This window comes from Salvelinus alpinus, chromosome 15 (assembly GCF_045679555.1).
Source record: "Salvelinus alpinus chromosome 15, SLU_Salpinus.1, whole genome shotgun sequence".
NCBI lineage: Eukaryota > Metazoa > Chordata > Actinopteri > Salmoniformes > Salmonidae > Salvelinus > Salvelinus alpinus.
This window is the reverse complement of record NC_092100.1, coordinates 47969567-47997362: the sequence shown is the minus strand read 5'-3', so window position 1 is coordinate 47997362 and position 27796 is coordinate 47969567. Positions and strand designations below refer to the sequence as shown.

The 27796-nt window shown below is 45.0% G+C and overlaps 1 protein-coding gene across 6 annotated transcripts in view; it reads left to right on the top strand.

The window, feature by feature from the left end:
* tspan9a (tetraspanin 9a) overlaps positions 1-27796 on the top strand; it is a 290456-nt gene that overhangs the window by 187233 nt on the left and 75427 nt on the right. For 5 of the 6 annotated variants that reach the window (XM_071343860.1, XM_071343859.1, XM_071343857.1 and 2 more), the window contains one exon: positions 1629-1708. In XM_071343860.1, coding sequence (XP_071199961.1) covers positions 1646-1708 — 63 coding nt within the window. In that variant the 5' untranslated portion in view covers positions 1629-1645. Of the gene's footprint in view, positions 1-502; positions 1709-27796 lie in introns of those variants that run through there. The other variant, XM_071343856.1, reaches the window with a different exon arrangement.

Sequence of the window (27796 nt, the reverse complement as noted above, 5' to 3'; positions counted from 1 at the left end):
AGCGTTTTGATGTCATTATAGCCAGCTCTTCACAAATATAGGCGTAAACATAAGCGAATAATAAATATAAGCGTAAATAAAACAGGAGCGTGAATATAGCAAGTGTCGTAATGAAATCGAAGGACTGAAGGTTGCATCGGAGAGCACTGGCCAACTCCACTATCTTCATTAGATATGTTCCACACTGACAGGAGAAGCCCATCCCCCCATGCAGATATTAATATGAACCTAGCCCCCCCCCCGCTCACCCTCCTCCCACACGTTTCCCTGGCCTCATGATATTTAAATTAATGAATGGCCTCCTGAACCCCCTGACGCGCAGACAGCACAGATGAAATTGCTGAACTTGTATAGCCAAAGCAGTGTTACGATCAGCTTATTACATGGTCGGAGAGGAGGGGAGGATCCCGGGCTGCCTGCAGCCGCCTCATTGGCTGCTCCCTCAGCAGTGGGGAGGGGCCGAGGAGAGGCAAAGAGAGGAGAGGGAATGAGGGCAGTGCTCTAATTTAGGGGGGATAGGATTGGGAATGCCCGTTAATGTGGCTTGCCGATAATAGCACACATCAGCCACGGCGCTGCAAATGAGAGCACAGGCAGAGAGCAGGGGACTGAGTGCAGAATGATACCATAGAGCACAGAGAGAGAGAGAAGGAGTGGGAGAGAGTGTATTGTTAGCACGTTGGAGAGCGCAAAGCACAGAGGACGGAGAGAGTGCAGGAAAAGAGGAGGAGAAGCGGAGAGAGGGGAAAAAGATAGAGGATTGTGTTTTTGTAGGGGGGTAAAAGTTCCCACCGCTCCAGGCAGAAAGCAGTCCTGAGGTCAGCAGCAGGGAGAAGTGAACCAGGTGGAAGAAGTGGAGCAGCTGACAGCAGGAGAGAAAGAGTCACAGGGGGTCTGCTCTCACGGCAAACATCACAGCAGTGTGGAGAGCACAGGAGATCCAGGGGACACTATTGAAACTTACCGACTCAAGGACATAGTCTGCTGTCACTTGTCAGGGTAATAATGGTTCTCACTGGACTAGGGCTTCTCTGCATGGCTAACTCAAGAGCATGAGAGCAGACACTGGGCATTGGGCAGAAGACACATAGAGCTGGGAATAACACCTGTGTCGTTCCTTCCTCTCACTTACCTGTGTTGGGGAGATAGAACGATTCTGATAAAGAAACATTACGATTTTCTGGCCTTGAAGAGAATCAGTACAGAGCAGAGAGGGAGAGAGGAGCCTGTTAGAGGGGGAGAGTTCTGTCCTCTCATCTCTGAGACATGGTAGAGTGTGTAACAGTAGCGAGCCCCTCAGCAGCAGCAGCGTCAGCCCCAGAGCATGGAGAAGTCCAGCAGTGAGGAGTCAGCCATTCACCGCAGCCCGTCCGTGGATAGCCGCGACTCCGACTTTGCCCGCGCCTCTACATCTGGCCGCCCGTTCGGTGGCCGCGGCTTCACCGCCGGCGCGTTCTACGGCTCCACGGGGCCACGTGGCGCCTCCGCCGCACAGAGGCAGGCTGGGACAGCGGCCGATGCCAGCGTCAACGTCGGAGGAGACAAGAGCAGCAATAACAAGTACACGGCGCCCAAAGGCAGCAAATACGTGGTCTTTTACCTGGATCTATCCTTTGTGTTCCTTTTAGAATTCAAGAAGTGCAACATGGCACGGGGCTGTCTCTGCTGTTTGAAGTACACGATGTTCCTCTTCAACCTTATCTTCTGGGTAAGTAAACATTATTTATCTATCTTCTTCTTCTCTTTCTCATGTCTCCATCATGTTTGTTCTCTTTTAGGGGTGCTAATTATAGGATGCATTAGGATGAATTTGGGCCAACAAGCAGGAATGACACTGACACATGGTTCTGGAAATTACTCAGCGGATACAAATGTAAAAGGGGTAGTCATTAGGTTTGCAGTAATATGAGTAAGGCAAGATGGTAAAATGTCATATTGCATAATACTTGTAAACTGATATACGGATCATTTAAAGATTTCTGTTCAGGCGTATGTGAGATAAAGATTGGTGTTCAAGCTTATGAGGATCATTATGAAAACCCTTTTCTTCTCAAGGTGATACTGTAGCTCTTTGTGCAACCATGTGTGTTTCATAACTATGTCTGCTTCATCATGGCATGATGGGGCTCATTTGCATGTTACTATCGCTGGTTGTTATTGAGGCGTTGGAGGGGGGGTTGTCACTCCAACGCCTCAAAGTCAAAATTTGCTATATCGTAAAAATTGATGGAAAACATTTGTTGTTTGGTTTTAATTTGAAGATTAGGGTTAGGCATACGGTTAAGTTTAGAGTCATGTTTAACATCAGATTTGAAAAAGAGTTAGAAGAGTGGAGTGGCTGCTCCACCATGTCTCCATGGGGTGCTCTGCTGGGGTGCTGGGGCTGGCACTCGTTCAGATGGCTTTACAACATGGCTCCTGATGGATGCTGATTTACTGCACACATGATGAGGATTTAGAGTGTTAAGCTGTCTAGTTAAAGGACAGGGGGGGCGCTGCTTACATGTTTTTGATGGAATCATGACATATCTGGGGAATGGTTATGAAAGATTTAAAACGATTGAGGATGTTTTAATTCATTTTGGAGAGCCACTGGAAGAGAGTTGGATGGGAATAATCTGATTTGTTGGTTTTATTTTACACATTGGGATTTTTGGGGTAACACAGATAAAAAAATTAAAAAAAGACTAGCACTTTCACACATCATCATCAAATCCCCCAGATTTCAGTGGGTCTTATTTTTGCATCTGTCATTTTGTTTGTGAAAGTAGGCATCCCCTGAAATATTTAACCAGTGGATTACCGGGGGTTTAGTTGATGGATCGGAGCCTTTTGTGTGGAGCCAGTCATGCGTGAAGCGTAATAACATCACAACACCACAGGGTATACCTCTCCAATCACATCATCACTAGCCTACTACGTGCACCCTGCAATCTGGGGCACATTTGAGGCTCAGGCACCAGGCTGCTGCCCATTATTACTGAACCATGACGAGACCAACAGCCCACAGCACAGATTCCAATGTACCTTTCGGGCAGAACACCCACACAGTGCAAGAGGGAAATGTGTGTGCCTGATTGGCAAGGCCTGCTCAGATCAGGCAAGGTGTGTGTGCAGTACGTGATGCATGTGGAGGGATCAGAGGCCGGGCTACTGGATGGCGGCTGAGGTCATTGTGTCAGTGCTGCTTTGCCATCCGTGACAGCTAAGGGAGGATTTAGCCGAGGCGCTTGCTCTCCCCGAGGGCTTTGTGTGGCTCAACCTGTACTTAACCCCTTGTGTTGGCGGTAAAAACCCCCATGTTAATAACCTGATGCTCTTGCTCCACACTGGGAGGAGTGGGAGGGAAGGAGTGGGGAAAGAGGCTTTGCCTTTGGCACTGAGCTCTATGCCATAGACCTGCCTTATTGTCACTGACTCTCCTAGGGTTGGGGAGAGTAAGGAGGGTTGTGGGCACCCTATGGTGTGAGGGAATTGTGACCTTCCTCTGTGCGTGTGTTGATCAGTGGGGAAGCCTGGAGCAGCCGGGGGGCTTTCACTAGCGCTGTGGCTCCCGCTGGGCAGTAATTGAGCTCCTCACACTGCTAATGTTCACTTAATGATCACGCCCCTTGCTAGCAAATTGATAGTCGTTTTGGCGCCTTGACTCCCTTTAATGACAGTTTAATAACTGTCCCAGGGGAGTCACTGTTTCCCTGGGTGGTCATGTATCCATCTCTCTGTGAAGGCAGGAGGTGTCTGTCTGTTTGCCTGTCTGTCTGTCTGCTGCAGCCCCACCGGGTCCGGGTGTCCAGCGGCAGCACTTGGGCTGGCTGAAGCCTGTGGCTGGACCCAGTTTAGGGAGAGACACAGGGGCTTGGGGAAAGGGTGAAAAGCAGCCCTGTATCCTGACACCCCTGGGACATTGCTGCTCTCCCTGTGGCACTCCATGAATCGCAAGTTTACGCTGCCTGCCCAGGGCCTCAGCTTTGACACCCCAGATCGGAGCGGAGTTGCATGGTGGCTGCCAGGCCGGTGGCGTAACCTGACGCCAGGTGCAGACAGCGGGCCTCCCTCGAAACCCACAACCCCCAGCCCTCCACTCCCTCCACGGGGCTTACAGCGGTAACTTGAAGCACAAGGTAAATAGCGCAGGCACTCCAGGCATGTCCCATGCGCTCATCTCCAGGCCTCTCCAGCAGTTGTTCCTGACCATCTGGCTTCTCTTTCTTATGGAGATTAGTGTTAGTCTGAGCTGCAGCATGGTTGGGGGGTCTGGGTCAGATTAGAGTATCAGAGTATCTGGTGGTGTAGTAGTCAGGATTGAGAGCAAGTCTCCTTCGGATGACGGAGGACACCACCAATAAAGCCAGTGGTCACGCCAATCACCCCGAATCACAGTGGCTATGCCCAAAAATACAGTGATGACTGGACGACATGTTGGTAGACACACTATGAGTCGGAGAGCAAGATTGGGTTGGCTGTGATTTCCTATGCGTGTCAGCTTGCAGACACACATAGCCTATTTGCAGGCCCCTGCTCTGTGTCCTCTCTCTGTGATGTCTGATAGAATCTCTGGTCTGCTCTGCCCAGCCCTCCCTCCACTATTAATCGGTTCCTTTCCCTCCCTGAAACGTCCTCCCTGTTTCCTTCCCTTCCCGACACTGACACAGTGCACCAACAACAGTTCCTTTGTTAGAGAGAGCTGCCTCCATCCCACCACTGTGTCATTATCATACCATAAGCAAAGCCTCATTTGATATTCATATTTGGAGAATAAATGGCCGCTCAGCATCCTTACTTTATAACGGGCCAAAGCAGTGGTGCAAATCCTTTGTTAGGGGAGTAGAAGAACCAACTGTGTTTAGCATTCATGAATTCCTATGCTTGCTTAGGGGATTGCTGGAGGATTTATACGCCATTTGGTCGAAGGAAACAAAAGATTAGTTTCCCCATCGATTTAATCACCTGAGTTGACATTTTTGTTTTAAATGTAGTTAGCACGCCGCCCGAAGAAAAGGGCTTGAAACCTAATGACAGTTTCAAGGTGTTTGTGTGTGTTTCCCAAGTTGAACGATGGCTTTATAAAGCATTGCCTTGGCAATCATTTCACTCATGCTGTCCCATTCCTTCATGCCACAAGGTTTCGAGCCAAGGTGTCGAAGCAATTTGCCTGCTGTTTTCCCCCTCACAGAGTGCTGAAAAGTTCACTAATCCCCTCGGCCCCAAGGGACTTCACATTGTAACAGACTTTCAGATGTCCTCTCTCACCAGAAGTCTATCACAAGTTAACTTAATCCCTTACTAGGTGATGTGGAGGTCAAACTGAAATTGAGGTGCAGTGAATTGTTTGAAATCATGAAACCAGCTTTCAATAATTCATGAAGCCTTCTTACATGGATTTCCAATACTGACATACATACTGATAAAAAAGATTTAACCTTTATTTAACTAGGCAAGTCAGTTAAGAACAAATTCTTATTTACAATGACAGCCTAGGATCAGTGGGTTAACTGCCTTGTTCAGGGGCAGAACGACAGATTTTTACCTTGTCAGCTCGGGGATTCAATCTAGCAACCTTTCGGTTACTGGGCCAACGCTCTAAACACCTGCCAACTCGATTCAGGAGTGGCTTAAATAACACGATATATTATTGTGAAGCTATATCAATCAGTACTTTAGGGCAATATAATGTAGACAATTAATATCCGGAACAGTACAAGAGGACATCATCCTGCCATGTAAATTTTTACTCTCAAATAAGGACATGGCATATCTGATTCTCCTGCATTGGACAATGTATTTAATTGATTTACATTTACTTAAAATAAGTATTGACGTAGTTGATATGCATTTGATAATTTTAAGTGTTATTTTAAGTGGCATTTTGGGGGCCCTAAGAGAGATTTGGTAAGGGCCCTTTGGCACGTGCCCTTCATGCCCGGTCAGTAAAGTTTAGACAGCTGGCTAGACTAATTTACCAATCAAAAAATGTTTTATGAGTGACTGTCATTGGCTGACATTAACAACTGCTGATGCACAACCAAATTTCGAACTGTAAGTTGAGACCCCAACTGAGTACAAAAATGTAATAATAATAATACTAAATTGGGGTGGGGGCCCCCTAGTGGCCAGGGGCCCTAAGCGACAGCTTATGTCGCCTATACCTGGGGCCGGCCCTGAATTAGCATCCCCACAGGAGAAGGCACAGCCTTGGCTCAATATTCCTACTCTAACCTGCACTTCCAATATCTCCATATACTGTAACCCCGCTCCCTGCCTGTGTCCAGTAGCTAAATGTCTGGGGAGATTTTAATTTACACATCTCCACCCGGCCTGCTCCTTCAATTGCCACCCCAGCGCATTGTAGAGCTCTGCAGAGCTCATTAGCTTGTGTAACAGATCAAATGGGATATAGGCGCATATAATGCGGTGGCTTGTGGTGGGTGTAGTTAGCCAGAGATTTAAGTCTCCCCACCCCCCATGCTGGCTGATTGGAAATTGAGACAGCCTGTTTAGAGTAGAGACTCACTGTGTCAGTTATGACTCATAACATACTAGGTGCCACCGTTCAATAAAAACCTGTTACTGGGTTCCCAGGGCAAGACCAAAATAGCATCCCCATGCCCTGTGAAAGAGGGGGTTTTAATGATCATGCTGACATGTTTATTTTTGTTTCTCGTAGTAAACATGGTAGCGTAGCGCATGAATCTAAACAGGCATTATCCTAGGGCAGGAGGACATTTTATTTGGTTTTAACAAGGTTTGATGGGAGGCTGGGGTGCTATTGTGTCAATATTGTGTTGTTGACTAGAGTGTGCCAGGTGAACGGAGAGACATAGAGAGACCAGATGAAATAACAACTGCTATGAGAGAGGTAGCTAAGCTAGCTCCGTAAAATCTTGGGCACCTGCCATTGTGTGACAGTTGCTTGGCATCCCCCAGACCAAAGCTCTCTTATTCCTCCCACATTCCACACCACTGTCCCTCCCAGTTAGGAGAACCATCCACAGGGGAAGCTCTCTGGCCAAGGCCAAGCCCTGTATTCACAAAGTGTTTTTTTTCATGATGATTTAAAAGACACTTTGTGAACACAAGACCAGGGCTTGGCTATAATCCTTACTGTAGCGATCACAGTGCAGTATTACTCCACATACCCTCTGACTCTGTCATATCTATAGGTCCCCTTAGTGCTAGATGACAAAACACGTACAGACCAGTCAAAAGTTTGGATACACTTACTCATTCCAGCGGTTTTCTTTATTTTCACTATTTTCTACATTGTTGAATAATAGTAAATACATAAAAACTATGAATTAACACATATGGAATCATGTAGTAACCAAAAATGTGTTGAACAAATCAAAATATATTTTATATTTGAGATACTTTAAAGTAGCCACCCTTTGCCTTGATGACAGCTTTGCACACTCTTGGCATTCTCTCAACCAGCTTCATGAGGTAGTCACCTGGAGTGCATTTCAATTAACAGGTGTGCCTTGTTAAAAGTTAGTTTGTGGAATTTCTTTACTTCTTAATGCGTTTGAGCCAATCAGTTGTGTTGTGACAAGGTAGGGGTGGTATACAGAAGATAGCCCTATTTGATGAAAGATCAAGTCCATATTATGGCAAGAACAGCTGAAAAAAGCAAGGAGAAACGACATGACATTAAAGGTCAGTCAATCTGGAAAATGTTAAGAACTTTCAAAGTTTCGTCAAGTACAGTCACAAAAACCTTCAAGCGCAATGATGGAACTGGCTCTCATGAGGACCGCCACAGGAAAAGAAGACCCAGAGTTACCTCTGCTGCAGAGGATAAGTTCATTAGAGTTAACTGCACCTCAGATTGCAGCCCAAATAAATGATTCACAGAGTTCAAGTAACAGACACATCTCAACATCAACCGTTCAGAGGAGACTGCATGAATCAAGGCTCCAGAGTGGCGCAGCGGTCTAAGGCACGGCATCTCAGTGCAAGAGATGTCACTACAGTCCTTGGTTTGAATCCAAGCTGTATCACATCCGGCTGTGATTGGGAGTCCCATAGGGCAGAGCACAATTGACAAAGCATCATCTGGGGTAGGCCGTCATTGTAAATAATAATTTGTTTTGCTAGTTAAATTAAGGTTACATATTCATGGTCGAATTGCTGCAAAGAAACCACTACTAAAGGACACCAATAAAAATAAGAGACTTGCTTGGGCCAAGAAACACGAGCAATGGACATTAGCCTGGTGGAAATCTGTCCTTTGGTCTGATTTGAGATTTTTGGTTCCAACCTCTGTGTCTTTGTGAGACGCAGAGTAGGTGAACGGATGATCTCCACATCTCCACTGTGAAGCATGGAGGAGGTGGTGTGATGGTGTGGGGGTGCTTTGATGGTGACAATGTCTGTGATTTATTTAGAATTCAAGGCACACTGAACCAATATGGCTACCACAGCATTCTGCAGCGATACGCCATCCCATCTGCTTTGTGCTTAGTGGGACTATCATTTGTTTTTCAACAGGACAATGACCCAACACACCTCCAGGCTGTGTAAGGGCTATTTGACCATATGTGGGAACTCCGCCGAGACTGTTGGAAAAGCATTCCAGGTGAAGCTGGTTGAGAGAATGCCAAGAGTGTGCAAAGCTGTCATGGGTGGCTACTTTGAAGAATCTTAAATCTTAAATATATTTTGATTTGTTTAACACTTTTTTTGGTTACTGCATCATTTCATATGTGTTATTTGATAGTTTTGATGTCTTCACTATTCTTTTACAATGTAGAAAATAGTAAAAATAAAGAAAAACCCTTGAATGAGTAGGTGTGTCCAAACTTTTTACTGGTGCTGTGTGTGTGGACTGGAGTCCTTGTCATCGCGAGTCTAGTTAGTGATCAGCTCATCAAGGCTGACGGATGACACCTCAGGCCTTCAGGGTTTATGATCCTGTTTTTTTCTATACTTGGAAGAGAGAGAGAGAGAGAGAGGGAGGGAGGGAGGGAGGGAGGGAGGGAGGGAGGGAGGGAGGGAGGGAGGGAGGGAGGGAGGGAGAGGGAAGGATGGAGAGAGAAATGACCATCATTAGTTCTGCATAGATAACCAGGACCTCTTATTAAACATGTCATGTCAAATCATGTGTCTCTGGTGATGAGGGATGTTTTCCCAAGCAATAGTGTCACTTGGTCACAGAAGGGTTCTGTCTTTAATGATCAGTGGAAGGTGTCTTTTGTGCTGGCAATATCACTTTTTCACTTTTAAGAACTATCCATACACATAGTTAACGACTTAACCAACAGATTGACCACAAAAGGATAATTGAATTGATTCCCAATTGCATCTCCATTTCAAGGGATAATGGATTGCACATTGCACAATAGAGGATGATTGAAATGCTTTCCTCGTGAAATTAAATGGGTCTGAAAGTGATTGTCATTGTGTTGATACAGCATGAGCGATTGAGGCTGTGTATCAAATCCGCTGTAGTCGGTAGGAAAGGTTTAGGCGCACATTGTATTTTGTCATATTCCCCCTGGAGAATGTATTTTTCTCAGTAAAAGACTTTGAGGCCTCTACTTCAAATAGGCCCTCTCTTTTGTGGTATTATATGATTATATAAGGCAAACTTTTGTTGTGCCAAAGCATTCTACCAACAAAACTGAGATGTGATGTTCTGGTGCTGTTTGTCTATATAAAAGCCTCTCCTTAGTAGAAGAAGAACATCAACATAAAAAAAAATATTCATAACATTTTACTTTGTAACTTTGAGAAATGTTTAAACGACTGACTTAAAAAAAACTGAGGCAAAGAAGCGTGGGAAGTCCCAGTCCCCTGGAGTGGAGTGACGCACAGAAGTGAAACCTGTCAATCAAACATGGTTTGACAACACAACAACAAACCCACTCACTGAGAGAGCATCGGCGGAGTAATACATAACATGGTACAGTGGAGGTGAAGTATGTACCTTGTCAAGGGCTAGCTATTGAATATAGCAGATATTCAATTTGTCGCCTACTGTATGACTGTAAATGTGTTGAGTTACCTTGACACTGCATCAATAAAGTTCACTTTCTTTTCAGAGACAGCCAGGTTCTTCATTCGGTCAGAGATACTGCTCTATTTTTAACACTTTTACAAAAATCCCCAGCCTTTAATATCTCCAATAATGGGAATCTCAGTATGTTTTATGGTGCTACACTATTTACTAAGGAGCTTCATGCAAATAGGTGTTGAGAATAAAATGTTATCATGCTCATGGTTGTCCTTGTACTGTAGGAGGGGGTTGTAAACTTGTCTCCATCTCAGGCCTCCACTCACTCCAGGCATTCCGATCGATGCTATTCTGCACCTAAGCAGTGAAGAATGTTAGAATAACTTGCCCGCCTCGCCCTACTCAGCATTTTCCTCTGTCACCCAAAGGCAAATTAAGGAGAAATCAATACCCCAAGTCGCACTTGCTCAGCCTCAACTCTGAGGGAGAAGGTTTGGGACTATTTCTTTCCACTTGGTCTGCTGAGGAATAACTGGGTTTCAACCGGATTACCTCTCTGCTATTTAATTAATTATTTGGGGTGGCTGGCTTTGATGCACCTCGGCTGCAGACCCTAACACACTCAGTGTCCTGTGTTTGATGTAGCCGCCATAGGGGATTTTGAGCTTCTCTTTAATGGTCATCATGTGAGGCTGGTGTCAGGTAGATATTGGGAATCCCTAATGTTTTCCAATTGAATTTATCAGGAAATGATCTTAGCTGGCTTGTCCGTACTGGCTGTCCAGGGCATCCAGGGGTTAGACACCATGGGCTGAGGATCCGCCATTGACTGGATCTAAGGGCTATCATCTTACAATTGATTCTATTGGGCTTAATTGCTTTCCCGCCATGGTCCTCGTTCCCTCATACCCAGATACCATCCTCCTCCTCCTCCTGCTTATTAAATATATTCTCCTCTCTCCAAACCAAACATAGAAAACCCAGACATGTCACATCCTTTTTAGCTTGGCATTTCGGTCTCGAATAGTGATGCACTCAAAATACGAGCCTCAAATTGCCTTTGAATCTGTGCATTTCAAGAGGTTGTCACCTTGCATTTGGGCTTGGGGACCCAGAGGTGCACAGTCTGAATGAGAACGGGCCCACGGCGACAGCGTCAACAACTTGGTCCCTTGCCAGCCTCTAATAGGACACGAAGCCCTAAATAAGACCCCACTCAGAGGAAGGGGGAGGGGAACTCATCCATTGAACATGAATCACTGCCATGTTTTTATCGTTATTTTTTTAGTGGGCTAATTTTATTTGGCACATACTGAGCCTGTGTTATATACAGTACTGTGTGCTCCCATTGGAATTGTATGTATATAGATCTATCACGCTGGGCTCAGAGAGAAATCCAGATCCACCTTCGAAACAGGTTGTTGCAGTGCTCTCTCATTATTGCAGTTGACTCGTGTTCTTTGTGCACGAGGTGTTCACATAAACAACTCTGACATTCTCCCTGAAGATAGATGGAGAAGCAGCATAAAGGCAACATCGACTTTATCTGTAGCTAACTGACTATGAAGCTTATAGGGATATTAACATGGTTTCTGAATGCAGATTCCCAATCTTCGCTCCTTTCTTGAACTGAGCTTTACCGTGTCTCTGTGGCCTTCCTCATATCTTATCAAACGCCTTACACTCGTATTCCTCATTTATTTCACAACCGAACGGATGCGGGTGGATATAGATAGAGGCTTGAAGAACTGTGATTTGTACATTAATTTGAGCTCATCACCGCTATTCCTCTGCGTGATCTCATTCAAGCGTTGAATCTGTGTGATTCGTAATACAACTCTTTTTCCACAAATGGAGTGCTACTACTCATCCTTACTGGGCGGGATGACGAACGCCATCATGGTGTTTTCAGGTAGTGCTAATGGACAGGGAAAGGTCAGTGTGTTGCCCCATTCATTTCAGTGCTGAAATGGTGCTCCGAGCTAGTTCGTCATAATTCTCTGCACTAGGTGTACTGTATGTCCTGGTTGGTAGTGGGTTTTGCTGTAGCTGGCATGGCCACATGGACCATCTTGTTCTCAGCTCCTGGAGAGATGAGGAACAGACGGTGCTGGACAGGGTTCCTACATCCTCCCTTTGAACACACAGACCCAAAATGGCTTCCTAGCCATCAATCTGTGTATGGGCTCTGTGCATGGAGTTGTGGTAGGGTGGGTGGTAGGGGCCCTACTGCTACCCCAGGGACCTGCCAGCCCAGCCAGGTGAATACAGTGATGTGTAGTGGCAGCTCCCACCGAGGTTATTCACACAGCCGTATCTTAGTGATCCTGTTGGCTATCTCTCAGGCATAAACATTGTGTCACGTTTGTGGAGGGCATGCTAATCATTCCAGCCCTGTTTTAAGGGAAAATAACTGTATAGATTGGTTAGGAATTGTTCTCCCCTATTTGCAGCAGCCACTCATAAGCACAAGTGTTTATATTTTTTATATTATACCTACAGTACAGTGTCAAGGGTGTTTCGTGTTGTTGATTAGCTAGCAATTTGCCACACACTATAAATGTAATGTTTCCAAGTGACTGCACACATTGATTAACAAAGCACAAAACGCTCTTGAAGATGTTTGTGAGTCATTTGCGCTGATGAAATGTTCACTGTGCAACAAGATGAACAGATAGATAAACAGTAGCAGCAGCGTATGTGATTAATAAAAAAAGTTCAAATGTAGATAGCTAGCCGGACTATTTGGTTAAATATTTAACTAACTATTTAGCAGTCTTATAGCTTGGAGGTAGAAGCTGTTCAGGGTCCTGTTGGTTCCAGACTTGGTACATCGGTACTGCTTGCCGTGTGGTTGCAGAGAGAATAGCCACTTGAGTGGCTGGAGTCTTTGCCAATTTTAGGGCCTTCCTCTGACATCGCCACCTGGTATAGAAGTCCTGGATGGCAGGGAGCTCAGCCCTAGTGAAGTACTGGGCCTTACGCACTACCCTCTGTAGAGCCTTGCAGTCGGATGCCAAGCAGTCGCCATACCAAGCTGTGATGCAGCCAGTCAAGATACTCTCAATGGTACAGCTGTAGAACTTTTTGAGGATCTGAGGGCCCATGCCAAATCCTTTCAGCCTCCTTAGGGGGAAGAGGCATTGCCGTGCCCTCTTTATGACTGTGTTGGTGTGTGTAGACCGTGATCCTTAGTGATGAGGATATTGAGGAATTGAAGCTGTCGACCCGCTCCACTACAGCCCCGTCAATGATGAGGGTGTGCTCGGCCCTCCGTTTCCTGTAGTCCACGATAAGCCCCTTTGTCTTGCTGACATTGAAGGAGAGGGTGTTGTCTTAGCACCACACTGTCAGATCTCTGACCTCTCTGTAGGCTGTCTCATCGTTGTCTGTGACCAGGCCTACCACCATCGTGTCGTGGGCAAACTTGATGATGGTGTTGGAGTCGTGCGTGGCCATGCAGTCGTGGGTGAACAGGGAGTACAAATCAAATCACATCAGACCTTATCGTGAAATGCTTACTTACAAGCCCTTGACCAACAGCACAGTTCAAGAAATAGAGTTAAGAAAATATTTACCAAATAAACTAAAAAAATAATAATAAAAAAATGTAACACAATAAAATAACAATAACGAGGCTATATACAGGGGGTACCAGTACCGAGTCAGTGTACGGGGGTACAGGTTAGTCGAGGTAATTTGTACATATAGGTAGGGGTGAAGTGACTATGCATAGATAATAAACAGCGAGTAGCAGCAGTGTAAAAAACAAATGGAGGGGTGTCAATGTAAGTAATCCAGTGGCCATTTGATTAGTTGTTCAGCAGTCTTATTGCTTAGGGGTAGACGCTGTTAAGGAGCCTTTAGGTCCTAGACTTGGTGCTCTGGTACTGCTTGCCATGCGGTAGCAGAGAAAACAGTCTATGACTTGGGTGACTGGAGTCTCTGAACATTTTTTGGGCTTTCCTCTGACACCACCTAGTATATAGGTCCTGGATGGCAGGAAGTTTGGCCCCAGTGATGTACTGGGCTGTACGGACTACCCTCTGTAGCGCCTTACGGTCAGATGCCGAGCAGTTACCATACCAGGCGGTGATGCAACCGATGGTGCAGCTGTTTAACTTTTTGAGGATCTGGGGACCCATGCCAAATCTTTTCAGTCTCCTGAGGGGGAAAGGTGTTGTCGTGCCCTCTTCACGACTGTCTTGGTGTGTTTGGACCATGATAATTTGTTGGTGATGTGGACACCAAGGAACCTGATACTCTTGACCCGCTCCACTAAACGCACCCCTGAGGGGCAGATGTGAGGGTCAGCGGGGCAGATGTGTTCTTGCCTACCCTCACCACCTGGAGGCGTCCCATCAGGAAGTCCAGGATCCAGTTGCAGAGGAAGGTGTTCAGTCCCAGGGTCCTTAGCTTAATGATGAGCTTGGAGGTCACTATGATGATGAACGCTGAGCTGTAGTCAATGAACAGCATTCTCACATAGGTATTCCTCTTGTCCAGGTGGGAAAAGGTATTGTTGAGTGCAATAGCATCTGTTGATCTGTTGGGGCGGTATGCGAAATGGAGTGGGTCCAGGGTGTCTGGGATGATGGTGCTAATGTGAGCCATGATCAACCTTTCAAAGCATTTCATGCTCAGATGTGAGTGCTACGAGGCGATAGTCATTTAGACAGGTTACCTTAGCGTTCTTGGGCACTCGGTCTATGATGATCTGCTTGAAACATGTAGGTATTACAGATTGGGTCAGGGAAAGGTTAAAAATGTCAGTGAAGACACTTGCCAGATGGTCAACGCATGCTCTGAGGACACTTCCTGGTAATCCTTGTGAATGTTAAGCTGTTTAAAGTTCTTACTCACAACGGCTATGGAGAGCGTGATCACACAGTCGTCCAGAACAGCTGGTGCTCTCATGCATGGTTCAGTGTTGCTTGCCTCGAAGTGAGCATAGAATGTATTTAGCTTGTCTGGTAGGCTCTGGGCAGCTCACGGCTGGTTTTCCCTTTGTAATCCGTGATAGTTTGCAAGCCCTGACACATCCGACAAACGTCGGAGCCGGTGTTGTAGGATTCCATCTTCGTCCTGTATTGACGCTTTGCCTGTTTGATGGTTAGTCAGAGGTCATAGTGGGATTCTTCAAAGTAGCCACACTTTGCCTTGTTGACAGCTTTTCACGCTCTTGGCATTCTCTCAACCAGCTTCATGAGGTAGTCACCTGGAATCCATTTCAATGAACAGGTGTGCCTTGTTAAAAGTTAATTTGTGGAATTTTTTTCCTTCTTAATGCGTTTGAGCCAATCAAATCTAATTTTATTTGTCACATGCGCCGAATACAACAGGTGTAGACCTTAGCGTGAAATGATTACTTATAAGCCCTTAACCAACAATGCGGTTCAAGAAATAGAGTTAAGAAATATTTACTAAATAAACAAAAGTAAAACAAATCAAATAAAAAAGTAACACAAGAAAATGACATAACAATAACGAGGCTATATACAGGGGGTAATCCCGGTACCGAGTCAATGTGTGGGGGTACAGGTTAGTCGAGGTAATTTGTAAATTGACTATGCATAGATAATAAACAGCGATTAGCATTTTATTTTATTTCATAGTTTTGATGTCTTCACTATTATTCTAAAGTGCAGAAAATAGTCAAATAAAGAAAAACCCTTGAATGAGTAGGTGTGTCCTAACTTTTGACTGGTACTGTACATACATACTATATGCTACAGTAGAACGACAACACGATATACAGAAAATAAGGCACTTACTTTGATAGGAACGCAGACATATTCAAAGTTATTATTTTTAATGAAAACAACAAGGAAGGCATTGCAAGCACCAGCCAGAAAATGTGCCAATTCGTGTAAGACGAAACATTGGTGCTTTGGCTCTTCTCTTCTTTTCCGGCTTAGTAAAGCCTCAAACATAAATTGTCCGCAACACTGAAATGGGCTACTTCTATGTGAATTAATGAGGAGGCGGAACACACCTCAATTCAAACTTTTTGTTAGAAAATAAAACTTATTCGAAAATAATTTGAAATTGACAAATTGAAACACAGCCTATAGATAATTAGCAGGCAGCCCGTGTTAACTGTCCTGTTGCTTAATAATCACATTTTGGAACAGTGAGTGCATTCTGACATCACGTGCATGAAACAACTCACGCTGGGGCGACCGTTAGAAGATAAGGTGTTTCCAATGACATCATCAACCAATCAATGCCTACGCATAGTTGGTTAAAAGCACAGGATGCACACAGATGATGACATTTATCTTCCACTATCTTTTTTGCTACAAAACATAGAAGCTGAATATGAAGTTGAAAAACTGTGACATTTCCCTTTAAACTGTACTATGCTAGATTAAAAATGACTTTGGCTTTACCACGGTAGGTGGATAAATGCATTCATTTGTTTGTTTATCCATCCATCATGGCACATAATCACAATATTTGACGTGTTTTTAGATAATTGAAGTTAAAGGATAAAAAAATGACAATTTTAATTAATTTTAAAAAATTATAATCAAGAAATGAAACAAGAAAAGAAAGAAAAGAAACAACCGTGTTTGTAAGCTTTTAAATGATTTCAAACTCAACTGTTTACGTTTTCCAGTGATGAAGACGTGTCATGTTAGGGGGTATGCAAAATGGGTCAACTTTTAGCATGTTTTGACATTCAGGTCCAAAAAGTTACTTTCTGAGCACTTTCTACGATGAGCAAATATGTATAGAAGGTGTCATTCTAATCTAAAAACCCTGCGGTCAAAAAGTGATTCAAATCAAACGGAACGACCGTCAAATTTTACATGTGGCTAACGTATACTATACTTGTATTCCAAACATGATGACAGAGTTAGATGTGTCAACACCCACTGTACAGTCTGTTCCCACACAAATCAATTGACACATTGTTTATGGGCAGTGTGACATTGGTGTGCTGACTATGCACTGTGTTGACCCACCAGATGAGGTCATCCTGTTCACGGCTGGACCTCAACCTGGGCTGGCGGTTGGCTGGTTAATTGTGTGCCAATGGCAAGTTATGATGCCATTCTCCAGAAATAGGCTCATCCAGGGACAGCTGGACGCAGGAGGACGTAACCGGAGTGGCCAAGACAAGAGCGACGGCAATCAAGAGTTGCCGTCATTGCATTGGCCCTCTTGTGCGAAGGATGATACACTGGGTGTACAAAACATTAAGAACACCTGCTCTTTCCATGACATAGACTGACCAGGTGAATCCATGTGAAAGCTATGATCCCTTATTGGTGTCACTTTTTAAATTCACTTCAATCAGTGTAGATGAAGGGGAGGAGACAGGTTAAAGAAGGATTTTTCAGCCTTGAGACAATTGAGACATGGATTGTGTATGTGTGCCATTCAGAGGGTGAATGGGCAAGACAAAATATTGAACTGCCTTTGAACGGGGTACGGTAGTAGGTGCCAGGCACATCGGTTTGTGTCAAGAACTTCAACGCCGCTGGGTTTTTCATGCTCAACAGTTTCCTGTGTGTATCAAGAATGGTCCACCACTCAAAGGACATCCAACCAACTTGACACAACTGTGGGAAGCATCGGAGTCAACATGGGCCAGCATCCCTCTGGAACGCTTTCGACACCTTGTAGAATCTATGCCCCAACGAATTGACACTGTTCTGAGGGCAAAAGGGGGTGCAACTCTATATTACGCAGGTGTTCCTTATGTTTTTAGCACTCAGTGTATATCAATTATCGGTCCCTGTCACTTGTGTCTGTGTTCATGTGACATGAAAGCACACCTCATCTCACTATTGGAAGAATAACGCTATCCAGGAAATCTCACTCACAACCCCACTCAATGAAAGTGCCTACCTTGCAAAGGAGATAGGAGAAGAATGTGCTATCCTGAGGCGTGTTCTTTCATGAGTTCTCACCTGGGTTGGAGAGGAAAGAGGGTACTTTATACCTGTCTTTGAGTCTCATTTGCTCCCTTTGGAAAACATCTAGGTGTTTCTTCACTCCTCACTAATGAGGGTTTCACACTACTGATTAGACTTCTTCTGGTCCAACTCTTCTCTATTCTAGATACAGATCAAAATATCCTCAGAGTTTTAGCTTCGCAGCTAACACGCTGTTAAATCTTCCTGAAAAGCAATCACGTAGCCTACTCTCCTCTATCTCCCCCTGTCTATTTATCTGCTTTAGTTGCAGACACAACATTGCCACTTGAAGATTCTCCGCCAGAGGAAGCTGGCTGTTTTACAGACATTAAGCAATATAGACGGATGCCTCTAAAAGCCCTGAGTTCCCTGATGATCATCGGTTTCCATTCTCGTCTCGCCGACAAGAGTAACTTCATTCGGTGGCACGTTAAGTTACACAGAAGCCCCGTAAACAAACAAAACAAAACATTGATAAGTCGTCGATTACACAATCTCCCCTCTGCATCAATACCCGAGTGTGACTCTCATTATATCATGTGCATTTGGCGCATTTGGAATTCACAGAGATGAGCCCATTGGATATTCATGGGCTTGCTATGCAGCAGTGAGCACATAGATGAGCGTCTTGCCATCTTCCCCATCGGTTATCTGCTGTCAGCATTTAGTTTCTGCATAATGCAGTCCACGATGAGACCCAGCAGAGTACAGGAGACAGGCACGGTCAGCAGAGCATTCCCCGTGTACAGTCATGGACACTGCCTGGAAGCCATGTTCATTCAAATGTTGTATTTAATCAAATAAAAAAAGATGTTGTATTTACTGCAAGCCTCCTGACATTAAAATAAGCTCCCAGTTAATAGGTTTCCTTAGGAGTTTCAGTCACTGTGGGCTCCAGCTCTGTGCCCCGGCTAACTGTGTGTACACATCTAAGCCGCCACTACTTAATAACATTTCTTTAAAGCCCCACTGATAGCATATGTCAGCTGGATCGGGATTCAGCGCTGCTGCTCTCCTTTTGTTGTCTTTTTTTGATGGGTCATTGTCTCGCATCGCAAATGGAAACAAAAGACGCCCCACAAAGTGTAGCCTCGTGATAGCAGCAAGGTAAGAAGAAAAGTGGGCTGCCATTAAATGGGAGACTTTCATGGATGGAGAGATCCTCGCCTTCCCTCGCTCCGTGCATCTTTGTTTCACTTTCTTTGGCGGTAATGTGACCTATTCTTCCCAGGCACAGGGGACATAAAGTGACGAAAGTGGTCACAACTCAGAGAGAAAGAGCGACGGCCCCTCTCTCTGTGTTCCCTCCAGTAATGAGGGGAAGAACAGACACACAGCAGAGAGAGTGGGCTCTAATGATTAGAGGTGACCACCATGACCGGGCGGCCTTGTGATCTACCGTATGCCACAGCTTGTTAGTCACCTTTTTATTTCATTGGATTACACACACCATCTGTCCCCCTTCCTTTAATACGTTTAATTGAAAGACACTATCAAAGTGGGTTGGATTGCCAAAGTGCAAAGGATTGATTCAACTTGGTGACCAATCCTTTACATAACCAACATTTATGTCTGTGGCTTAAGCCCTGAGGCAATGTTTACAGTTGTGACTCATTTATTTATTGTCTTCCTCCTCCATTTAGCATAAGTAGACAGATGGTCGTTCTTGAGGGACTGCATGCTTGGGGTAACTTTGGATAAAGGTTGACAAAGACCATGAAGCCTGCAACAAATAACTAGACGCGCTCAGCTTGTTAAGTTATCATGGTCGTATTGTGTGTTAAGTAACTTGGATGACCACTTCGGCATCCCAAAATGCCAATGCAAGCCATTCGATTCAGAGTTATAAAGACACCTCTTTAGTCTGTATCTGGATGTATTTATAAACAGGACATTAGTGCATTCTGTCACTGTGGCCACTAAGCATGTACAAAGTCCTCTATTGATCTGAATGTCCCCTGCACCTTCTCCCATGTCCAGGTCATGTAGAACATGAGACGTCCGGTGGTTAGAGGGATCACGTCGTCTCCTCCAGAGGCCAGGCAACACAATAGAGTGGCTGCGGTCTGGCACACAGGACCCGAGAACGTGCTTTTTCCATCTCATAAACACCATTCATTATATATAACCAATCATATAGGCAGTGGGGGTAACTCAAGTAGCTAGAGAGGAGGAACAAATGGCCACATCAGCAACTGCAATACTACCTCCTCCTCTTCCTTTGATATTAATGGGTTGGCTAGTGAAAGAGTTGAATTACGCTCTTAATTATACTCCATGCAACAGGAATGGAAATACTAGGAATCAGAATGCTTTTTGCATATAATAACCATTATAACCCATTATGAAACCTGTAGCTCTAATCTAATCTAAGTAGCTGTTGCGTGGATCAACCGTTGCTGTGTCGCCTGTGCTTCATTGCTCCTGTTTGGATTGGACAGTTGGCAACCAGGCTGCGGTGACAAGGTGACATTGGCCAGTGGTCATTGGCACCTGTGTGACGGGCGTACGGACTGGCAACTGTCACATCCACATGGACCGCCTCACTGTCACATGGGGCGGCAGGTAGCCTAGCTGTTAGGAGCGTTGGGCCAGTAACCGAAAGGTCGCTGGTTTGAATCTGTCGATGTGCCCTTGAGCAAGGCACTTAACCCTAATTGCTTCTGTAAGTCACTCTGGATAAGACTGTCTGCTAATTGACTCAAATGGAAATGGAAACATCCATTATCCCTCCCAGGCTAGAACAATTAGAAGGCAAAGTAGTGGAGGTGTCTGTTAACACTGCGGTAAGCATCAGGCTTTGTTGGTGTTCGAGCCGTAGGTGGGCTGATGGAAGCTTTTCCTCAGAACAACTCTCTACGGTATCTCTCTGCAGGAACTGTGAAATCCTTGGAAGATGAAGCACAAGGATTTATCCTGCATTCAGTGCAGGGCTCGCCAAGCCCTCTCGCCATGTGGATCCATCTTAGGTGGGCCACTTGAGAGACAATGGGCCCTGCCACTTATCTAAACACACAAGCAATCTAGAGCCATTGCAGAGTAAACACACCGACTCTGAAGGAAGGCTATTTGCATAATAAGACGAGGGGGAAGAAGGGGAAACCTGTTGCAGTAGTGGTTGGAGGATGGCTGTGATTTCTGGAGGGTGAGCACTGCTGTGGCTCAATGTATAGCCAACTAAGCTCCCCGTTGAGATTGGAGTGTTTTTTAAAATCTGCATTCAAAGTACTTTTTAGGTGCTCACTAAAAAGCCCAGATAATGCTAAATATCAAGCTCTTAGCTGCAGACGTGCAATAACAAACTGAAAGTTCCCAGCACCTAGAAACGCTATAGAACCCGCTAAATAGAACTCCCTAGGACCTTCTACACCTCTCCTGAATGGACATTTTCCTTCAGTCCTGTCACTTCCCTTTTCATCAGCTGACCCTGTAAAAGCAGCAGTCAACTAATTTCCTCCAAATTGTTGGGATGCTTTCAGTCTTAGCGTGATGGCACCGTGCATATTTCATATCATGCGGTTGCATTTGTAGGTTGGCGGTGCAGGTGCACGCAGGGTTAAGAATGATATTTTATAGACATAATAGACGGTAATAACCTTTATCTGAGTTTTTAAGGTTATGCTTGGGACACAGCCTATTTGTGGCGCAGAGCAGCCTTCCAACTGCTATCTGACTGACTGTGCTCCCTGCAGGTTGGAAGCTAAGTATGCCTGAGTATTAATAGCAGAAGAGAAAGCTGATATTTCCTGAGCCTCGTGTACTGCGGCCTAGTTCATGAGCAGAGAGCTCCCGTGTCTGCAGGTCTGCAGCGACAGGCTACTCTCTAGCACATCCTGTAGTATCCACACATCTTCCTGCAGTCTGCACAACCCTCAAACCACAGGCCCTTTCCATTACACTGAAACTAAGAGCCAGGGAATTAAGGGAATTAGAATAAACCATTTGAAGGAGGCAGATTTCATTATAAGTTTGCCCAAAGACGATGGCTTGTGGAGAAATGTGTTTTCTCTATCTGCAATTACCTTGTGGCCACTGCAGCAGAGCTCCTTTAATTCCAGTAATTGGCGTAAAGGCTGAACGGTTATTGGTGTATGTGAACCCCCCTGTGGTATTGCTAATGCTGCTCCCTCCTACTGAGTTGTGCCTCTGCACAGTGACACTGACTGTACCCAAAGGACGCATGGTTACAGCTCCAAGGACAGTAGCCATGGAGAAATGAGGCTGCATGTAATTACTCTGTGGGTTTGTAAGCCTATATCCCTCCACAGGGCTGTCAATGTTTCGCAGTTGTTTGTGTTGTTTTTAGTTTTGCCTTCTTTTTCCATGTGAACTTTACATTCGCTGTATCTCGACTCTCCTCTCTAGTTCCCAGTGGACTGCCTGTTCACTGTCTGTTTGGTTATCTACTCGTCAGAGGGTGATAGAGCAAACACCCTCTCCCTCTGAAGTTCCTGGATCCTGCACGTCTTTGAAAACTTCCAGCACCTCAACATAACAAGGGGAAGGAACATAACACAGAGCAGTGCTTTGGCTTTGGTTTACCCCTGAAGGGTGACTGGAGGCTGGAGAGGGATTCAGCATACATTGCCTCCTTAAAAAAAAATCTGTATTCAAATACTTCCTCCTTATCGGTGTGGGCAGATGTTGTTTTGAGTGGGAACGTCTCTTTAGCGGTAATTTCATGGAGTGCGCATTTAGTATTTCCCACAACGTCATACCTCCTTCTTGTTTTTGTTTTGTTTCTTTCTTTCTGAGAATACTTGATTGATAAAAAGGAATGATTGAAACAGACCGTCATCATCTATACGACAGTTTTCGAACCAAATATTTAGCTCGGTATGTTATACAACAGATGCATTTTTGATTAAAGGATTCATCCTGTCTCCCCTAACGGGAGATACATCCTGGGGTTTTGTTTAAATCAAATCAAATTGTGTTTACCCGGAAACTCATCTGAAACATCTGGAGACACATCAATTGGATGACTGGCCTTGTCCGGTAGATGCGTGGCCTGACCTTGTTCAGAGGCAGAGTGCAGTTTTTCAATACGAATGTGAAGAGAGGAGGTAGAGTAGAGGATCCCAGCTCTGCTCTGAACATATCCCCCACAAGGAAATAATGTTTTCAGCTCTGCTGCCCTCCATCTATTAACAACCTCATCTATTCTGTTTATTTCTGTAGCCCGGCCGGTGGAGTATTATTGGTGAAACAGTTCCTCTGACCTCGCTATGATGGAAGGGTTTGGACGCAGATTAGATTAGTGCCCAGTTGAAATCGAGGCAGAAATGATCAATCGTATTTGTTATTATTATTGTCATTACAACCTTTCTCGTACTTCCTCTCGTTTGCCAGCCAGAGTGTAAACAAATGGGAGTAAAACTATTACTGTAAAATAGAAGGACAAAAAGGAACATGAATAGAAATATTCAGCTGGGGTGGTGGAAACCACAGTGGTTGCTGTTTGAGGGCCAAATGTGGAGTTGGGTTTGTTAGAAGTGAAGGATATGACAACTGTGAAATCACCAGCAGCCCTGTTGGGGTTTGAGTCAACCTTGTTCAGAGTCGACACAGCCTATACACCTGCTGTTGTTGCTTTAGACATGGAACGGTGAGTTGTCATGGCCACAAAGCCATCTGCTGACATTTCTAATCAGTGAAGGGGTCTCGGTTGGCGTCACCCATCCAATTAGTGTCCTGTGGGTTAGAATACAAGCACACCCCCCTTTACCATTTGCTTTTTATCACACCCCGTCATGTCACACACTCCTGCTTATACACAGGATGACAATGTAACTATAAGCAAGGGCCTTATTCACTTTTGTGAGAGAACATTTGCATAGAGAAGTTCAGCGGCCATTTTAGCTCGCCGTTTCTCTTTATCTGGACTGGAGGCTTCATGACCTTCTAGTAGAATCTTCAATGTTCACATTGTGCTCTGCTTTGATTCCAACTGGAAATCACATCAAGAGATTGAGGCTATGAGATTTTGGTGCGAAAAAGCTAACTTTGGAGATGCCAATGGCCATTTGGATACAAAGACATTGGAAATGTGTTGAGTCCCCCAACATATTTTTGTAGTGATATGGCTCTCAGAGTGGACAGCATGGAAAATGTGAGCTGAAAGAGGATAGTGATTTCTCAGAGCTCCGTGGAGAAAAATACTAAGATGGGAGGGTATTGATCTTTCCAGCAGGTGTAGCTTCACAGACCACTGAGTTTCTCAGGCAGGCAGACATTTAGCTCCAGGAGGGATCTCCTCTCTCCCTCTGGTTATCACCACTGCATTGAGCTGGGACTGCTAAGAGGCTTTATGTTATCATTGGCCAGAATATGAATGACCTTTTATCCCCTCTCTGTGGGAATAAAAACTACTCCAAAAAGATAACACGCGCACGCACATATTGCGCGTGTATTTGCCGACGAATGATGTCATAAACGAGACAGATTCCACTGCAAACAAACCCATCCCGGTTCCATACTCCACATCTCGTCCTTTCCAATTTGAGATGTTATCATACTATAAAGCTCTCGTGCCATATGTAAACAATCCAGACGCCACTCGGCTTGGCAGTGCCACTCGTGAAGTCAGCGCGTTGAATTCATGCCTGATGTGCTCCCGTATTGCGAGGATCGCAAGTCCCTGTCTCAATGTCGGGGGGAGGTCTGTGGCAGTGGTGTCACAGCGTGGGTGTGGGTGTTTGTGTAGAGAGGATTCTCAATGGCCACTCATGCAGAGCAGTTACACCGACTCCTCCTCCAGGGACTAGCAGCCGGCCACTTTACCATACCGACCCTCTATGTCTATCTCTTCTATAGCCTCCTCTCCTCTCCGCTAATCACACTGCAATTACCCACTGAGTAGAGTGGAGATGAGGACTCCAGGGAGAGTAGCAGCCTTGACATCTAATTTGTCTAATGTATGTTCTATGTAGGTGTGTGACTGTGTGTAGTGTTATGTGTGTAATGCCGTTGGTATGAGTGAGCGAGCGAGGTGGCTGGGTCGGGAGTGTATTAGCAGAGGTCGTCCTGGGGAAGTTTGCAGGGGTTTTCAGGAATTAGTGCTGGCAAATGAGCCCGTTGATTCATTAGCCACTGTGTGATCTCCACTCTCCGTGGTGGTTTCTGTAACGTGGAAACATCATGGAAGTGTCTCAGATGTATGTGTTTGTGTGATTAAAGAGTGGGGTTTTTTTGTCATAGAGAAGACCCTTCGGTGGTAATCAGGGAGAGAGAGACCCCGCAACATGTGTAGTGCTCTCACATATTATACCATTGGCCTTGACAGACAGACAGAAGGTATGGAGGGGAAGCTGGATCCTATTGACTCTGTAGGGCAGACATTTGACGAACTGACTTGTTGGAAAGGCGGCATCCTATGACAGTGCCACATTGAAAGTCACTGAGCTCTTCAGTATGGGCCATTCTAATGCCAATGTTTGTCTATGGAGATTGCATGGCGGTGTGCTCGATTTTATACACCTGTCAGCAACGGGTTTGGCTGCAATAGCCGAATCCATACTCTTGTATATATAGTGTACATACTGTAGGCAGCCAACCTCCACATCAAACACACAGCACAGGGCCCTGCTCACGTAGGGACTGTCAGGAATCTCAGTAATGAACCACTGCATGTAAAAGAGATTAAGTCGAAAATTATGTGCCGCGGCAGAAAACGGGCAAAAGATGCCAATTGAGACGTCATTTTGCATTGTTTTCAAAGTTAACGAGTCACAGCAGTCAGTGTCTGGAGAGGGATGGCAAAACGTTTGGTCAGTGCCTTATCGTTCTTTCATATTGCAGCTGCACAAGGTGGATATGGTGATATAGGGGACTAAGGGGGCAGCAGTTTGTGTTGCAGTAGCCCCTCAGCAATGGCAGGCTGGCATGACTGTGAATAAAAGGCCTACCGCTGCTCTCCTCCCTCCCTCAAAGTTTACCCCCCACCATGTTTGTAACCTGGAGAAGGTACTCTCCATCTTTTCTTCATCCCTGTAATGTTTGGTTCCTACTGCGAGACACACTCTGGTCAAAATATCTTAAACGTTACGATAGTTAACTGTTGATGTAAGTGCGGAGCCCCGCAAGGCTCGATGCTTGCGCTTATATTTTAGGTTGGTTTTGCAAAGCTAACTGTTCTCCCTGGTGCATTGTACAGAAGCGGGAAGTCTTACGTTTCAAGTTTCAGTGCACAAATACAGTGAAATGCCTTCCTTGCAAGCTCGAAATCGAACAATGCACTAATCAGTATCAATGTACAGTGATCCCTCGCCACTTCGCGGTTCACTTATCGCGGATTCGCTATTTCGCGGATTTTCATAATGCATTTTTTTTTTTTTTTTTTGGTGCATTGTGCTCTGCATTCTGATTCGCTAAAAACTCACTCCCGCTTCTTGTATCAAAACATGCTACGAATTGTGCTATCATTTTGTCGTCTCGTGCAGTTATGTGTACGTACATAAAACAGCTTGGCAAATTTACATTAAATTGGCCAAATTATCTTGTAATTTCGAACATCTCCTAAACCCATAATGTCGACGAAACGGCCTACACGTGAGTCACTGTATTTGTATACATGTAATAGTTGCTAATTGTAAAAAAAAAAAAAGTTTTCTATTTCGCGGATTTCACTTATCGCGGGTCATTTTCGGAACGTAACCCCCGCGATAAACGAGGGATTACTGTAGTACTAAAAATAACATAAGGTAGAACAAAAACACACGAGGGATAAAAAAGAAGAACACGAGAAGTAAGCTGGCAGGCAGGCAGGCAGGCAAGTCCAATCAGGAAGAGAATTAACAGTGCACAACTATGCCAAATGGACTGTTTCATTCTCTAAATATGTAAATGACTAAATGGTTATTAGCAAGTATCAGGGCACGGGTTTAATAGACAATATCATAATGGTCAATGCGAGACCGAGTTGCAGTGAACCCCAGGAAGAGTCCACAGTGGCACTTCCATACAAAGAGTCAGTCTGTCATTTATCTTCCCTTAAGTGAACTTAATTAGCCTACTCCTTCCTGTTAGGAGCCACTGTGTGGATCTGTGGCAAACACAGCGCCCCGCGGAAGAGGGGATTGGGCCTGAAATTGGAGTCAGAAAAATCCCTCCGATAATATATTGTTTAGGTGGTGAATACAGAAGGTAGGGAGGGAGGGAAAGTATGACTGCAGGTGCCAGGGTTTCTGTCGATCAAACGAGGATAGAGATGTGTGGAAGCAAAACATTCCCTCTCCTTTGGGAGCCTGAGTCTGCAGATGTTCTGTTAGCGAGGTCAAAGTTAGCTGGCTTCTTATTTTATTACACTTCATTTAGATGATGCCAGTGGGTTTTCATTTGGGAAATTATGCAATAGAATTATGTAAGGGGTCCAAATGAAGACCATAGTTCTGGCTAGAGTGTTCCTCATGCTATGCTTAGGGAGATATTTCATTAATTATGACTGCCCTGAGCTCAGGCTTGGTGATTCTTAACGAATGTCCATAAAACATTCATCAGTATTTCAATTTCTAGTGTAAAAGCCATTCACTTCACCATGAGCACTGACCTGGGTAGATCTTACCATTCCTATGAAACACCTTCACACCTTTACTGTGCTCAGGCCCTGATACTTTGTAGTAATTCACTGAAAGGTTTGCTAACTTCCTCTCTCAAAGAGTGCAGTGTATAAAGTCAGAACATCTGCTGTCTCAGCCACTGCCAAACACCAAGGGAGTACCCCCAAGGCTCGGTCCTAGGCCCCACTCTTTTCTCAATTTACATCAACAATATAGCTCAGGCAGTAGGAAGCTATCTCATCCGTTTATAGGCAGAAGATAGTCTTATACTCAGCTGGCCCCTCCCTGGATTTTGTGTTAAACGCTCTACAACAAAGCTTTCTTAGTGTCCAACAAGCTTTCTTTGCCCTTAACCTTGT